We start from the raw sequence: 17622 nt of genomic DNA, 5'->3' as shown, positions 1-17622 counted from the left end.
TATTCAGAGATATTACAGTGCACATTTCTACAATGTAGCTGCTGCTTTTTTTCCAGTAAACAGTCACACGCTGTTCCAGACACAGAACAGCAGTCAACACTTCCATCTGACTCCAAGAGTCAAAGAATGATCTCAGGAGACGAGAGCAGTTTGTTTAAACTTTGACAGGAAACCAGAAGAGAAATTACAGGTTGCCACCCTTACATAGAAAGCCTAATCATGTTTAATAAAAATATTTCTACATTGAATACACAGATCACAAAAATAACAGGAGATACTGAAGGATCTATCTAGATAATACACTCTCAACCTAACACACAGCCTCCAAAACTGTTAAACTTCTGAAAAATTCTGCTAAATCTCCCAATACAGTCTGACTGGTTCAAATTTTGGATGTGAAGAGAATTCACGGTACGTATCTAATCCAGCATAATGCAGAACCCACTACAATCAAAATAAAAAGCAGGCAGCAGAGCCTGGGAACACGTGGGAGCTGGGAGAGAGGCAGGAGAACCCCGCTGAGCCCAGGATCAGCAGGAGGGAGCACTGGATAGCCCAGCTGTGCTCTCCCCAGCCTGCAGCCACACCACTCTGCACCAGCCTTGGGGCACTTTGGCTCCTCAGAACTTGAAACACACTCACTAACCTCCTACAATAAAGGATGTTCCTACACCATTTTCACTACTATGTTTTTGTAACTTTTGGTGCCCTGCCTCACAGGATCAAGTTTAATTTTTTTTTTGGTTAATCTAATAAAGGTAGCAATTTGTAACTTTTCAGGAAAGAAGGCTGATTTGAGTAGCATGAGGGACCACAACCTCATTAATGCAGGAGGTGATACAGACTGAGCAGTTTTCAACAACTCTAAAAACACTGACTGAACACAACAGTGCTACACAATTAAAGGAACTGAGCAGTATTTTATGTACACAGAGATCAATACATATATGTATTGAGAGACAGGGCATGGCACACATACATACACACATCTTAAAATGCTATCAGGCAGTATTTTTATCACATTAAAAATCTGATAATTGCTAGAGGCAATGAGTAGCTAAAATCATACTCCATAAATTAATAATGCAAACAAGTTCAGTAAGTTTGCAAGCACCCTGCATGCTGCTAAGGGAACTTTCTCAATGCTGTACCAGAAGCACAAGAACAGATATATCAGCATAAACTTTCTTTAATGAGCATTGAAGCTCTATGGATATGTTCAATGTCTAACAGACATAAGCATAACAGAGGTTATTAAGTACTTCATGCAGTCATGTAATTTCTACCTAAGTCCATTAAAAAATAGCACCTGGAAACTGAACTCCTGTTTCCCATTTACCATGCTGGTAATGATTATACCCAAGTAAGACAACAGAAAACCAGCTTGTTAATGTGAAACATAGTCTTACAAGTTCACAATAGAGAAGCTCAAGTTAATTCAAGTAGCTATTTAACTGTTAAGAATGCACAATAACGAGTTCACTTGTAAAATATTTGGCAAATAATTAACTTTCAGAATTTCCCAAGTAAGAATTTCCAATAACAAGTTCATTAATAAGTAACTAAAATCTACAACATTTTTGTCCCTTTATCTGCTCTCTTGTGGAGAGAATACCAAAATTGTATGAGTTTATTAGTATGCATCAAGCATTTAGGTGTAAATGTCTCTAATCCACTTCTAAATGAATCTTCTGTTCAGTGTGCTCAGGCACTTCTAAACTTAAGAAAAAAAAAGTATTTGTAAGCTCATGAAATAATTGTCTTTCATCTATTTTCTGATTTTCATGAGTTCTTACAAGGTTGTTCCAAAAGGACAGTTCAATTCTGTGATTATTGGGGAATGAAAAACAATTTGCATTAATTTTTAACAGGAGAACCTGAGATTCCAAAGAACAACTCTGACCACTGTTTGGAGAGTGGTGTGTTGTAAATGCACCGTACCAAAAGAGCTTGCTTTGCCAGTCTCATTAGAAAATTGTTATTAAAATATCATATATTAATATTTTAGTTTCTCTAGTGTGCTAAGAGAAAAGAACTTAGATTTTTTTTTTTTAATGCTCAGTATGGGAAAAAGTAGCAAAAAAATAAAGGCTTCCTGGTAAGTCTTCAATGATCATCTCTGTGTTTCCCATGCTCGATAACAAGATTAAAATCAGTATTTGCCCAGTAATGGCCAATCTTTATGAACATTGCAAAAAAACCAAAACCAAAAACAAAGCCAAACAAACCCACAGCTGGGAGCTGAGAAGATAATTGCTTTTCTGAACTAGGATGGGATTCTCCACAAAAGCTTTCCCCACACCTCAGAACCGTAGCGAAGGACACAAAAATGTAGAGTAGGCAACAAACACCAGGCAAGAAAGGAACATCCATCAGGAGCAAAGCTCTCACTATCAAACAGATCGAAACCAAAGTATTGCAGCAAACTAAAAAACTGCTTACAGAGTTGCTTTAATCCAGGAACTTGTATTACCACTCAAATAGAAACAGTTCCATATTCAACATTCACTTCCATCTCAAGCCTTGTGCTGGCATTGCCATTTATGACAGACTCTGTTAGTCTCACCAGAGAACTGATCCAGTTAAAAATGGATTTTTTCTTCCTTTTTTGTCAGTTCAAATTTCACCTGAATTAGCTCTGATCTGGCTTGTTCTTTGGTTGCACAAAAAGGTGTCAGCATGAAGTAGTTAATAAGAACACACCTGTGTGTGAGAAAAATAGAACAATAAACAGCTCCTGCAGGCATCTGTATCTATAGTTGGGCCAAATTAAAATAAACTCTTATCACCAGAACCCCTCCAATAAGAGTTTTAGCAATGATTTGGTCAGAACTCTGTAATGTGACCAATGGACAGGCCAGTGACGAGGGAGTGTGTTTGGTGTTTGCATATTTTTAAGTCTGGCTACATAAACTACAGATTCCCAAACCCTGACTTTGCCTAAACAATATAATCAGTAACAATTTGAGAAGACTGAGGTTTTCAGCTTGTTATTTTATAACTATGTTACCAATACAAGCTATAGATGCTGAAGTTCTAATGTACTACCTGAGTCTTTATCAAATTATACAGGTTTGGCTTAACAAATAAATTAATACAGAAGCATTTGTTTAGAAATAAGTTTGGAATCAGTTCACTGAAGACTTGCTTAATTGGAAGAAAATATAATTGCCAAGAGACAAAACCCCCAGTAGCTTGGACAGATGACAATTCAGAATCTACTGGATTAAAATGGCTTGTAGCACTAAATAAATGTGAGGCAGAGTGGGCAGAAACCAATTATTTCACAACTTCTTTGCAAAATGCACATGTAAAAATATTAAAATATTTAATTTTAAAAGAGCTTCAAGGAATTATTCCCATATTGGCCTATGGCTAATCTGTTGCATCTAGGAAATTATTTTTGCAGATGTTTACAAATACTAAAATATATTACCAGTCAGAAGCTTCAATAAATGCCTTTTATAACAAAAGGCAGGACAAAATTACTCCATCCAGTAAAATCTACTTCTAAGATTGTATCTGGTACTTAGATTCTGCATGCAGGCCGCCTTGGTTGTACTTATGTCCTTAAAAAAAGTCAAACCAAACACAGAACAAGCAGTTAACTGAACCCAAACCATGCCTGAAAATTTATTTTGAGCCAAACAAACAAAAAAGCTGTAACAGAAAAGAGTATTTAGATATACTTACTGTAAGTGACATCTCATTCTAAATCTAAGTCAAATGTTTGGTTCATTTTTAAACTCCTTGCAGTATGAAAAACTAGTTTGCAGGAACCTGTTGTTTCAGGTTTCAAATCCAGAATTCAAAACTCTCATAACGTACATAAAACTTCTGGCAATCTTTGTACAGACAAAAAAAAAAAAACTGAGATATTTACTTTAAAAAAGCTTCAGGGCATTGCATTATTTTCCAAATTGCCATTCTGATCTTCTAATCTGGCCATTCTTAAATGCTGAAAATAACCATGCTCTTGTATGACACCGATTCGTGAAAACAAGTTGCAGCTACAAAGCTTTTTTGCTTCCTTTTTTATATCACCTATTAATTTTAAAAACAAACAAATGAATTTTCACAGTAACATTTCAGTTTCAAATCAAAACCTTGATGCAGGGGAAAAAACCTAACCCTGCAATAGGATGAGTCTTCCTCAGCTGCACAGGGAGGGAGCCTTGGCGAGCTCTCCTCAGCACTGGGGATGACAATCAGAGCTCGGAGTGCTCTGGAGCAGCGGGGAGCTGCCTTCGGGCAAGTTCTGCTCCGCTGCTATCGGCACCGACAGGCTCTCGCTGCTCACCAGCAGCACTTGCACACCCTCCGCAGATCAGGGAATGCCTTCCTGAATATCAGTACCTCATTGCAGAAACAGCCACAGGAAAAGGCAGCGACAGCACAGCACTTGTACCAAGTAAACAACCCCAGCTTTCCCTCGGAGGCATTAAGGCAAAATGGTTCCTAACAGCCAAGCGGGGCAGACCCAAGAGCTCGCGGGGGTTACTCGTTAACCTCATTAACCCGGGCCCCGGCTCACACAGCCCCCGCCCTGCCCGGGCACTCACTGCACTGCGCGGCCGCTGCCTCCTGCCTGGGCCACCGCGGAGCCAAGGAAATGCCGAGGAGGAGGCACAGGGTCCAGAGCAGTGACAAAAGAACCTACCTGGGGCACTACGGCACAAGGGTGCCTCAGTGAACAGTGACTTTCTCTCTCCTATCACATGATGCCTTGCAGCTGCTCTGGAACACATGACTCAATGTAACAAGGAATTGCAGAAAGCAGAAAAAACCAAAAAGCTGGGAGCTAACTGGGAGCGAGAGAAACAGACTCTTCTGAAAGATTAAATCTTTCCATGATACAGTTTTAAAAACCTCCCAAAATTAAATTTTTACAGTCACTTGCCTTTCTAAAGGCACATATATATATATATATAAAAGCCAACAGAAATCAAAAAGCAGGTGGTAAAGTCAATCAGTGTTGTTAAATAAAAGCTGAATATATCCAATGGCAAAAAACTTGAACAGGATACATAATTCCATCTCAGCAAAAAACAGGAACTCGTTCAGAATTAATAAAAAAAAAAAGATTACAGATACGGGAAACTTCATTTTTAGGACTAACTAAGACAATTAAGCCAAATGGAGGGAAAACAAAGTGGACATATAACACGTCTAAAAATCACAGCTTGCATGAAATGGAGAATATGGCCTGATGTTTGCTGTGCCCTACAAGAACTGGGATTTACCCAAAGGAACTGGACAGTGGTAATTTCAGAAAAAAAAAAACATTAAAAGGAGTTCTAACAGCATATAACTAAACTATGGAACTTGTTACCATGTGAAGCGGTGGGTGACAAACATTTACACAGCTACAGAAAGCAACTGCATAACCTCAAGTAAGATAAATGCAGCAAGAGGAACTGAACTCGGCAGCACTGTTTCTGTGATGTCCTGTGACTCCTCACTCGGGTGTCCCCATGAGGCTCCTGCAAGAGGAAGGTCCCCATGCCGCACTCTGCAGAGGGAGCAGCTGGAGCTGCTTGCCCTGCTCCCTGTCCCTCGGTGCCTCCGCGGCCCCGGCAGCCAGAGGTGACATCTGTCCCTGCCCAGCCGTACTGGCGCCCTGCTGGTCACCCACCACACACCGGTGGCGGCTCTCAGGGTCACTTCTGTCATCTGACCACAAAACAACAGCCTGTGCACAGCTGCTTTCAATAGCACCTCACCACCACTGCCCCTTGAACTTGCCTTAGCATCAACAAGCCTTAAAGATAAAAATTATTATTCTAATTCAGTTTAGTCTGTAATTTAATAACCATTTCCAGCCTTTTTGGAAAAACAGGTAACAACTACTATCTTAATCTACTAGCAAATTAGCATACTGAGCAACAATTTAACTAATTCAAGTCGACATTAAGATTCAGGAGGAAGAATCCTTTCCTCACAATCAGATGCTCCACTGGTGACATAATCTGCTGCAGAATGCCTTGTGTGAGGATCTTGTTGCCTGGTCTTGCCCAAACCACAGTGTGGCACTGGTTCCAGTACAGACACCAGACTGGCCCATTGGTATCCCTGTACTGCACCTCTGCACACTGCTCTGCCATTCACAGCATGGGCACACGCTGCATTCACAGCCCACTTGTGCTGGACAGGTTTTTCCAATGATCAAGTTGATGACTTGGAAATGCTACAGACACAGTTATGGAAAACAGGCTACAGCTGATCCCCAGAACAAAACACACCTTCAGGTTTAACAACATGAACTAGCACTCCCCTAAGGTAAACAGACCCATTTCCTACCAGCCAGGCAAGGCACTTTAACAGACTGACTGCTAGACTACCTGCTATTTCTGTAATTTTCCTCTTTGACACGCTTATAAAACTAGCAATGTACACAAACAAAGGGGAAAAAAGTCAAACTGTTACAGAGGCCAACTCTTAACTAATTCTGCAGAAATTCTCACTCACAGAGCTAACACTAGGAAAACAGCTGCAGAAAGAAAAAGAAAACGTTTTTATAACTCTACCTCAAACCTGTATCATCTCCTTTGCAATGAAATTATACCGAATTCTATAAAATTACATGCTTTTCCCTATTGCAGTATCAGAGTTGTCCCTTACAACCAAGGCTTTCACTTGTTTTAAATGATACTTGTTCCTGCTCCCAATAAGCATGCTCCTCAGGGCATGCAGTTTCATGAGAACACAGGCTTTTGCTCCAAATTCTGATGAGATGTGGGGTCTGAGCTCCAGAGGAAACTTTCAAAACAAACTCTATAGGCTGAAAGTTGATTGCAATGAATTTTCTTTTTTCAAGTAAAAACCAGTTCATTTTCTAGCCAGATGTATTATTTCCTAGCCTGTAACTCCTTGTCCTAACCTCCACTGCACAGAAATACAAGTTAGACAGCAGGATATTTAGCTCCTTTGGAATTAGTAAGCAAGCCACTCCCTCAGAGTCACTATGTTTTAGGAATCAAAAGTTTAATACAACCATTTGCAGGTTTTGAAGATTACTAAAGCCAGTACCCACTTGTGCTAATGTAACTTAATTCCAAAAGAACTCCTTAAAAAATCCACTCCTTAAAAAACCGTAACAAACATTCAGCCACTCAGGTTTATCTCTGTTCCTGAGAGCAAAAGCAATTTCACACAATTGTTAAGGACAGGGTATTAGGAATGCCATACTGAAACTGTATTTACAAGGAAGTGCAAGTCAGCCTTAATATAATTAAATGAGTTGGAATTTGGCCAGTAACTTGGGCTATGACAAATCCGCAAGCCAGCCTATCCAACAGTACAAAGTGTACTTGTTTATGCACTTTTCTACAGCACAGCTGATGACAGAAACAAAAAAATGTCTTTAGGCTGGTGCTTAACTTCAAACGGGAAGAATTGTATTTAAGTAATTTAAAATATGTCAGTTCTAACACCCTCCCAACTCTCATACAGAGTCATGAACAGATTTTGTCTGTGGCTATACAGAGCAGTGAATCTTATTGTGAAATAATTCAAAATAATACCTTAGAACGATATGGAAGTGGAAATTTCAAGTTTGTGGTACATCATACTGTGGCTTCCACATAACTTGGGGCAACTTACTATAAATGTCCCAAAAGCCATCAAATGCTGACTTCAAAGAGTGGAGACAAGGAAAATAATGCAAAGAGGGAATAAATACAAGCCAGTTGAGAAAAACAAACGCAGTCAGCACCATTTTAAGAGTACTTTGGAGTTGCACAAATAGAGCATGAACCACACTGCAAGATGTGGCAGCACAGAAGTTACTTTTTGTGACTGCTCCTGGCCAGGTCCCACAGCAAAGGCAAGATGTGCTACATTTTGAGCACAGCACTCTCGTACTGCCCTGCAGTTGCTGTGGAATGTCTCAGAGAAGAACATGCAGTCACTTCCTTGTGAGTCAAAGGCCTTGGATGAATATCAACTGCAACACAATCAGCGAGATGCCAAGTGGTAAGCAGAAGTTTTGCAAGCATAAAAATATAACTATTTCAAATATCAAGCAGTCTCAGCAATGTATTTTAGGACATTTATGCCTCAAGCAAACTCTGCATTCTTTTGTTTCATGAAGAATGTCAGGCAGTTGTTATCTACTCTTTCAGTTGAACCTCTTCCACAGTATTTCAGCCTCTTAGGTACCTCACTGGACCATATCACATATCAATTAGTACAGCTTAATTAGCAACAGGCCCATGTAAAGCAGTGACAGAAATAATTTTTAAGAGTTGTTTATACCTACAGTAGTGTGTGTGTAAATTCATATTTTTAAATAGACATTCTGAATGCTAAGAAAAAACTGTAGTATGACATTGTTTTAAGCTCAAAATTATCCTTATAAACTGCAAGCCAAATTTATTACAGTGATGTACAGTTTGCAGTGAAAGTAATCTTGGGAACAGTAGATTGTTCCTTCTGTATCTGAAAAAAGGCTTTTAAAAATCCTCATTGCTCAAACTGTCATCTACCAGAGATTATTTCTTATTTAAAATATGGATGTCATTAGTACCCTACATTTTTAAAAATATGTTATGATGAACAGTAATAAAAGCATAGCTTTATTTTACCCACTCCCAAAAAGATTATTCTGTAGAGATCTGAAGACACAAATTCCAAACTTACCTAACAGCACCATATTCAATAAATGAATAAAGATGGCATTAGAAGTTTTCCAATATAGAAATCAATCATACCCACATACTGGAAATTCTGTGACTATTTTCCTTTAAAATAAAGGAAGACTGACAGAGGCTTTGCTACTGGGATCTGCACACAGGTAAAATCTGTCTGAGAAAAGTGTAATTAACAGTAGTCTTCTGAAAGGTGTCAAGAATGCAAAAACATTTAACAGTGGTTTAATTTCCAATACTCACAATAAAATCAAGACATTATTCTATATGTAATAAAGCACCCCACAGGCAAAACTGTCTTTGTATTTATTTAGTGTTTCAGGTGTGTTAGAATAACTTTCTTCAGGCACAAATATCATTACCTTTTCCTGCCCAAAAGCAATATTCCCTCAATGAGCAATGCTAAGATTAAAATATACCAAAATCAATACCAACAGAGGTATTTGTCAAATTCCTGATTCATGCCTACCTGGTAAAAGTACTGGTTCCAGTTTTTTAATCCTTGGTTCTGATGCTATATTGTCATCAGCCTGAAGAAAAAAAAAAAAAAAGAAAGATAATTAACTTAAGGCTCAGAACTTTACAGTTAGACACAAGCCTGACCTACTTGTACAGAAGAGAAAGTTGTTTTAACCGAAAAGGTTCATCTTAAGGAACTGGAATCCAATCATAGTAAGAGTTTTTAACAATTTTGAGGGCATTTAGATTTGTACCAAAAGAATTAAACATATTTAAAATATTCGTATTCATGTTTAAAAATTTGGGTAACCCAAACTATCACAAGTCACAGGATGAACAAAAACCAATTTGGCTTGACACTCCATAATGGCTCAAGATCTTCAACAATTTTTACAGATACAGACACTCAACTTCAAAATAACTCTACTAACTTCTAACATGCACAGCTTTCCAACATAGGAAAGATTTCAAAAAAACCTAAGGCCTAGAACATGCACGTGCCTACTTGCACTTCAGTTTCAAACCTTAAAAATAAAAATCTTCTATAAAAAGACTGAAAGTGAAATATTTAGTGAAATAACCCACGGTTCCTACAATGATAGCAATATAACCATTTCCCAGGACTAGGAATATCCAGAAATGTGTTACATCGACATCTCACTTCTACTAAGAAAATTGGGAAAAAACCAAAAATGAGTCAACATGTCAAACATGTTGCTAGAAGAAGTCCTGTCTTGTCTAAAGTAAATAAATATCACTTTCTGTCAAGTGCACATGCAGATGAGACAAAAAGTCCTGGTGGTTCTCGACATACTCAGTACTATATGCGCTATATACAATTGATAGACATACTTGGTTTCTTATTTATGCCATCAGACACGTTCTAAACATGAAGCGGTGGCTACAAGTGAGAGTTTAACTATCCGCACAGCAGAGCAGCGCCCGCTGCTTTCTCCTCATCCCGCCCAGCGCTGCGAGCAAAGCGAGCCCAAACACCTGAAGCAAAACTCACAACTTTCCAAAATAATCTGGCACGGGCCGATTTTAATGAACACGAGACTTTATTCTGATAGCAGTCCTGTTTCCCGACCGCCGTGCGGGCTCTGTCCGTGTGCGGCGCGGAGACCCGGAGGCCGAGGGGCTGCACCCCGAACCGGCTGCGCAGCTTTTGTCTCTCGGTGCCACGGAGGGCTCGGGCACCCGGCAGCCCCTCCACAGGCGCTGTTCGCCAACCCCGGGCCAGCGGGCACAGCCCCCGGGCCAGCGGGCACAGCCCTGGGCCAGCGGGCACAGCCTCCGGAGGCACCTCGGCCAGGGACAGGGACGGCCCAGGGCAGGCAGGGCAGGGCAGGGCAGGGCAGGGCAGGGCAGGTCGGTAATGGCAGTAAAAGGCGGTTACCTGAGGCAGAAGGTACGACTTGAAGGTGGGTTTGGGCTGCTTGAGGGAGAACATTGTGGCCGCCGACGGGCGGGCGGGCGGCGGGCCGGGCCGGGCCGGGCCGCGGAGGTGGTGCCGACGCCCGCCGGCTCAGGCCCGGCGCCCGCGGCCGCTCGGGCTGCGCTCCCCGTCACACCGCGGGGGCGGCCCCGGCGCACCCTCCTTCCCCAAGGGAGGAGCCAGCGGCCTGGGCAGGCCCGGGCTGGAGCCGCTGCCGCCCCGCATGGAGCCCCCGCGGCTCCCTCCGCCTCCCCGAGCCGGCCCAGCGGCTCCTTGGGCGGGCGGCGGCCCCGGCGGGCCGGGCCGGGCCGTGAGGGGCGGGCGCGCTGCGGCCGCGTACGGCGGCGCGGAGGGAACAAGCGGCCCGGCGGTGAGGGCCGGCCCGCGGCACCGCGCAGCCCCGGCACGGCCGCACTGCGGGGCCAGGTCACCGCCCCGCCGGCCCCGTCCTGCCCGGTCCGGTCCTGCCCAGGAACAGCCAAACGCCGGGCCTGCGGCGGGCGGGGCCGCCTACCGAAGCACAGGATTGCCGCGGTTCGGCTTCAGAGCCCCGTGGGAACTGAAACCCCCGCCCCGGGGCCTGCAGGAGTTCCCGCTACCCAGGGCTGGCTCGTAAGGCAGCGGTAAAATCCAGCTCCGGCATGGTGGAGGGAGGGGCTGGTGACACTGCACAGGCTGCCCACGGAGGCCGTGGCTGCTCCATCGCTGGCAGCGTTCACAGCCAGGTTCTGTCAGGCCTTGAGCAAGGTGCCCCTGCCCGTGGCAGGGTTTTGAACTGGATGATCGATGCTCCATCCCAAGCCCTTAACGTTCTGTGAATCACTTACTGCTATGGAGTTCTTCCCCTGGCACCCTTTACAGAAGATCTATGCATTACAGCTGTGGGGTGTATGAACCCTCTCAGGCACGCGATGTGACTCTTGGGGATGGTTCTGTGCAGGGCCAGGAGCTGGACTCCACGATCCTTGTGGGTCCCTTCCAACTCAGCCTATTCTGTGTGATTCTGTGAGGGCTGGATGATGCCCCAGGCAGCTGCTCAGTCACCCTCCCACTCCGCAGCCCTGCTGACTGTGGGAGCTGGATGTTGATCCAATATCATCGTAACTCCCTTTAAGCTTTCCAGGCACTCATGTGTTGCTCACCTGAACTTCTCCAGAACATGGAAATAACACAGGCACCTACCTAAACTGCCAAAATCCATCACTGCTATCTCTTTTAAGTAGGAAACTGAGTAACTGCTCATGTTTGCTTAGTGGCCTATGGCACCCATAAAGGTCCATACTGCAGGTGATTGTTATGACTGCTCTAAACTTGGCCTCCACAGTGAAAACACCTCCTACATAAAGCAACAGTTTGGGTGGAAGTGTGGTTTAATGGAGAACCCCAGATCAGGAATACATGGTCTGTCAGCTGTGGGATCTAGGGAAGGGGGAGAGTCTGGGCTCTCCTGCTGATGATCCAGTCACAAGGGAACTGGGTCAAGCCAGCAGGTCTCCAGATTTTGGAGCCAGGTCTGAAGTGTTCAGTAGGGTAAGAAGGGCTGGCCCCTGGCTGTTGGTGCACCACAGTCATGGTTCCACCTGTGAGCCAAGCAGAGTTCACAGCAAGGACATGGTTTAGGGGTGGGAGTTGAAGACCAGGACCTGACAAACAAACTGCTGGTGTTTTGCAGCCTCACTATATTAAAAAGCGTAATTTTGGTCAGCATACGGTCATGAAAATTGAACAGCTCATGTACAATGTAACATTTGTAAAGGCCTGCTACAGCATAGTGGTGAAGACTCCAGAAAAATGGACACATTTTTAGACACAAAATGACACATACAGTGCTCAACATCAGCTGCAAAGCCAAGTCCCTCATTAATAGAAAGCATATCATATTGCATTATAGAACCTGGGATTTTTTGTGAAGTCTGAGGGTGTGTGTTCAATGAAAGAACATACTTTAGGGCACAATCTGGATCCCACAATTTAGAGGAGATGCCCCACTGATTACAGCAGAAAGGTTTGATTGAACAGTGGGGAGGGAACCAATTCACTGCCACCTGCCTAGACTGAGGAAAGCTCAGGGCATACATTTAACGCTGTTCAACAGCCCAGGAGGGAGCACCCTGCTCTTGGACTTGTAGATAGAGAAGATAAAACCAATCCCAGTGTACTTTTCAAAACAAGTGCATCTCCTTGCACAAAGGTCCCATCTTATTGTTGTTGGCAGACAATGTCCTTCACTTTATCCTCTATTTTTATTTTGTGATGGAAACATCCTTGTGTAAGTGGGATTATTCAGCCTGGCATGACCTCATGCCCCAGTCCATTTTCGAGAGTGCACTGTGCTGCAGATGATGCTGATGGTGTAGAGCTGAGTGCTGTGAGAGCAAACCACAGCTCCTCTCATCCCCTTTCATAACATAAATCCTTTGGATGTTTTTAAGTGAGAAATACTGTGGGACTAACCCTTATCTTTATCCTTCTTTAAAGTTTTTGTTCATATTCAGAACACTGGTGAAAGGGAATTTAACTCAAAAAGGGGGGAAGAGAAAGTGAGGGGGTGAGGAAGGCAGAAATTGCCCAGACTTGAAATTGCACATAATAAATTTGCTAGTGATATTAAAAATGATGATTATTTACACCATATCAGAATTACAAGAGTATTTCTGCATCAGCACAGAGATTTTTTAGGGGTAACTGCAAAAGCAATCTTACTCATGAGAGGATGATTACAGGATAGCAAAAATTTCCATTAAGGACTGCACTGACACATTGAAATTGCAGTGCTGTTCTGAAAAGGAGCAAACAAAATCAAAACTAAGCTCTGACAAGATTTATGAGGATTGTTACTGGAACTGGTTACAAGTTTCCACTGAAAGAGTTCTATGCCAGTAGGAGAAGAAGGCTGATTTGGCAGAATTGAGTACTTTGGAGAAGCAAGTTAATTGTCACAACTTGCAGTGAGATGCAGACAGGCAGAGCAGGACAGGCAAGTAGAGCAGGGTAGGCAGGCAGGGCAGGGCAGACAAGGCAAAAGGGCAGGCAGGGAAATCCTCTGGCTCCTTTTTGGAAATGAACTCAACTGCCTGCCCATCTCTGGCCATCCCAGCTCTGCCTCACTCGCTCACTTTTTTCAAACAGTTCTGCTAAGCCAGAGATTTTTGAGAATGCCTTTGTCTATGAGAGTAGTCTTGAAATAATGGTGGGAAGACAGCTGTGCAACAAAGCCAGCTGAACTGAAAAGACTGCAGATGTCTGGTGTTATTCTCATTATTTAAAAAATAATTTTTTTTACTCAGCAGTTATTTTCCTTGCCTCTACCTTGTTATTCAGTGGTTTCTCCTGTGTGCTAGCCTGGCCAGGACCCTTTCACTTGGCCACTCTCTGAGAAGCAGCCTGGCCTGCTCTCCCAGTGGTATCACCCCCAACACTGTGTGGTTGTCTCCCAGGGCTCTTTTTACACACAGTGCCACTGTTTGTGACAGTGCAGATAATTATCTGTCAGCAATGGCTGGGCTGCAGGACCTGCTGTGTTCAGTGCACACTCAGATTAGGCACCTTCCTAAAAGTGCTGCTACAACCTCCCAAGGCAGCTCTGTGGCTGGGGAAGTGCTTTGGTTTATGCAATGCATGAGGGCTGGGGTTAAATCAGAACAGATTTTCACAATGGTCCCTTTTGATCTCTCAGCAGATTAGAGAATGTCTTTCATTAGGCTTGTTCAAGAACAGGTTAGACCACCATCTGCCACTGATGCTACTGACATAGCTGAACTTGCCTAGTGCAGATGATCTCTTCCAGGCCTGTATTTCTATGGCAACTTCCATGTTTTCATAGCTCTCTGAAGACTGGTTCAATTATTGGTTTGAACTCCAAGACAAAAAGACACAAGTGTTGTCTGATTTCACAGCAGAGCTATGTGCCCAGAGCTATAGCAAGTGTGCAGCAAGCCTGCAAAGTCAGAGATTCACTGATGGAAGTGCTACAGTTTATTACTTTACCTGGACACCTCTCTACTTGTGCACTCAATAGTTTGTGCACCCAAGTTGCCTCAGCCTGCACTCAGAAGTGTGGGACTCTGGGGACTTGTGAGGGAGCCACCCCTACAGATCTGTATTACCTCTTACAGAATAAAAACAAAATGCCTTAAATTTATTAAGCAGTTGGTAAAAAACTCCATTCATTCCTGAATGTCCTTGATGAAGATCTAGGAGAAGAATATTTAAAATGTATTTACTTACATAAAAGAGCAAATTTGACAGTCTTGGCCAAATATATACAAAAGACATAAAAACTATGCAGAAGTTTTAGTTCTTGAGATTTCTCAGGAAAGAATCCTCCTTTGCAAGGCACATCTGTGAAGTGGTGGCTATGTTCTTTGTGTGGAGGTTTAATGATATGGAGCTTTGCTATGCCAGGTAAGGGTACTTTCCTTGTTAACCACTGTGTAGGTTTTACTTGCCTGGAGTTACTGGGTGCTGTTCATGTCACAGTGTTCTGCCTTGGCCTGGACTATTTCACACAGGTATTGTGATAGTGACTATTAGATTCCTGGTGCTTCTAAACTAGAATCTAATAGTTTGCCAAGGCTCTTTTTGAAGGCTGTTAGTTTTCTCAGGTGACAGCTGAGCACAGCAGTCCAGTTAGGGTAAGCAAAGGAAGATGCTTGCATCTAGAGTCATGCAGGATGAAGCACTGTGCTTTTACTGGGGGTTCATGTTGCAGAGACAAAAGAGGTGCAGGCACATGAAATTATGCACCCTCTTTTTCACTACTCCAACACCAAGCACTAGGTGGATACCAGCACTTAAATATTTCAGCTGAACATCTGCAAAGAATAATTTAAAGCCTGTTATAAAGACGTACCTTACATCCATTGTAAAGATAGAGGGCATCAACCATAAAGCACCACTTTGCCATATCAAACTCTGCAGATAATGCTAAAAGTTGAAAAAAACAAAATAAAATTGCAGTTTTAAGAAAATCTGTAGTCTTGTCTCACTCCTCCCAAGGCTTGTGGTTTGTCAGCCTACAATGCCAAAAGTACAACTGGATACTGTTTTATCCCTATCCCAACATCCTGTGCCTGGCACGATTTGAAATGGTCTTTAAATGGCCACATCAACCAGGTCCTTACATCACTTTTGCCTTCCTGTCTGATGCTGGATCACAACAGGGGATCAAAATCCACAATTTAGGCTGAATTTTCAGCTTAGGTGACTGCTGCATGTGGTAGAATATTTATCTGCAATGGTTGCAGTGAGAAGAAAACATCCCTAGGGCTAATGTAGCCTCATAACCCAGCAAACAGAGGCTAATTGTCAGTGCTAGTAACAGGCCACAGGCTTTATGCTGACTTTGTAAGGCCTCAGGACTGAGGCTCGTCAGGACTGCTTTGTCTGAACTTGCCTTAACCTGCCTCGAGCTGTCCCTCATTTGTTTAGCTGTGAAAGCAATTTTTCTAATGATAAGGAAATTCAGGTTTATTTACAGGATTTAAAGGCCACTGATGAAAAACAAGATATAACTTTGTAGCTCTCATAAAAATGCCCCGAAAGTAGCAAAAAATAAGGAGGAAGAAACAACATGAACATCATGCTCACCCTACAAATGACCTGGGATGCTGACAGCTGGCAGTATGTCCTCACTATCCTCACTGCAGCCACTGACCATTAGACCCAGAGGATCAGAGCTGGTGTCAATAAATATCAAAATAAATGGTAGATATGAAGGGCACATCAAATAACTTCAGCTTTTTCTGGTTTTCCATTAGTAGTATTCTTTTCTGTTCTCTTCTTGTCTCTTCTCTAATTAGATGGATCTAAACTAATGACAATTTATATATTAGACTGTTAACACTTGTTACACCAACAATACATTCTTAACTTTACATCTAAGGCTCCCAACAGCTTTTGAGTGCAACACTAATCCAGGCAGAAGTGCCCTACTGGACAGGACAGTGCTGCAGAAGCATCTGTGGGACCCCAGCACTGTGTCCAAGGACTGCTGTCATTTGGAAAACTCACCTGCTCCACATGAAGGGCTCCAGCAGCACACTGGCTTTGTGTCAGCCCAGAACACCTGTAACTGGGCACAGTCCTGTTATTCATCTTGCAGAGCTAATGAAATGATCCTCTTAACGTCCTTGGTCTTGCACCTTTCTCATGTTCCCGTTCCTGACAAGGCCTTGCAGATATGGTTTTTAAATTTTTTTTATTTAGAAGATCAGATAAATATTTTGCTGAAGATTCCAAGCACAGAACCTTGGAAAGCATCCAAATAAGCATCATGCAGAAACCATAGTTGGAAGGTTTCAATGGCCACTTCAATGAATTAGTAAATAATATGGAAAATGGGCTTTCTTGATTCTCAGGTATCGATCTCCAGCTTCTAAAATGGATAAAGTGACTCTGCAACAGGAGAGGCTGAGGGCAAAGCTAAGCTAGTCCCTGAATGATGCAATGTAAAAAGGGGTAACTCATGGAATCAGGTGCTAGGGTCATGAACCTGCCTTTGTGAATATGACAATTAGTCACTGTGTTGCAAACATTTGCCTTGAGGGAAAGGGAAATGTTTGTATTGCAAGATACTGTAAGATGAACAAATTTGAATTACCTCAGAGTAATATCTCTGCATAGACATAGCCCTAGAGTACACACCCTTTCAGCTTGACCTGCTTCAGTATAGGTCAAGCACATAATAAATCGTGGCAATGGAATTCACAGTGACATTGCTGTGAAGTCACCACATGCCTAGCTGTGAAGGGGGACACATCTTCCTGAAAAGCAGTATTAAACATGCCTCTTCAGAAATGCAAATTCTCTGCCTGCATCCTTTCAGCCACTATTCAAGAAAGCGTGGAGGCAGACATGCAAATGTGTTGGTCATTATTCTGCTTAGTGAGCTCCAAATCTATTATTAGTCTTCTATGCACATACAAAACTATATTTAAATCTTATTAAAATGGCTGTTTGTCCAAAATGACTCTGCCAACAAGTAAAGTGTTGTTACTTCACATGTAATGGCAGAGATGTTGTCATTCAGTTCATGCTGTGTGAGAGCAGAGAAAATATCCAAACCTCTTAAAATCA

The 17622-nt window shown here is 42.7% G+C and overlaps 1 protein-coding gene across 3 annotated transcripts in view; it reads right to left on the bottom strand.

Annotated features, from left to right (window-relative positions):
- MTMR10 (myotubularin related protein 10) overlaps window positions 1-10628 on the bottom strand; it is a 36079-nt gene extending 25451 nt beyond the window's left edge. Inside the window, exons 1-2 of one of the 3 annotated variants that reach the window (XM_036389538.2) lie at window positions 10507-10628; window positions 9118-9178 (exon numbers count right to left, since the gene is read on the bottom strand). In XM_036389538.2, coding sequence (XP_036245431.1) covers window positions 9118-9178; window positions 10507-10560 — 115 coding nt within the window. In that variant the 5' untranslated portion in view covers window positions 10561-10628. Of the gene's footprint in view, window positions 1-2442; window positions 2564-4660; window positions 4679-9117; window positions 9179-10506 lie in introns of those variants that run through there. The other 2 variants (XM_054516200.1, XM_054516199.1) reach the window with 2 other exon arrangements.
- Between the last annotated feature and the right edge of the window lie 6994 nt (window positions 10629-17622).

The sequence above is a fragment of the Molothrus ater genome, chromosome 13, assembly GCF_012460135.2.
Source record: "Molothrus ater isolate BHLD 08-10-18 breed brown headed cowbird chromosome 13, BPBGC_Mater_1.1, whole genome shotgun sequence".
NCBI lineage: Eukaryota > Metazoa > Chordata > Aves > Passeriformes > Icteridae > Molothrus > Molothrus ater.
Note: the sequence above shows the minus strand (reverse complement) of the source record. Positions and strands in the feature narration are given on the sequence as shown.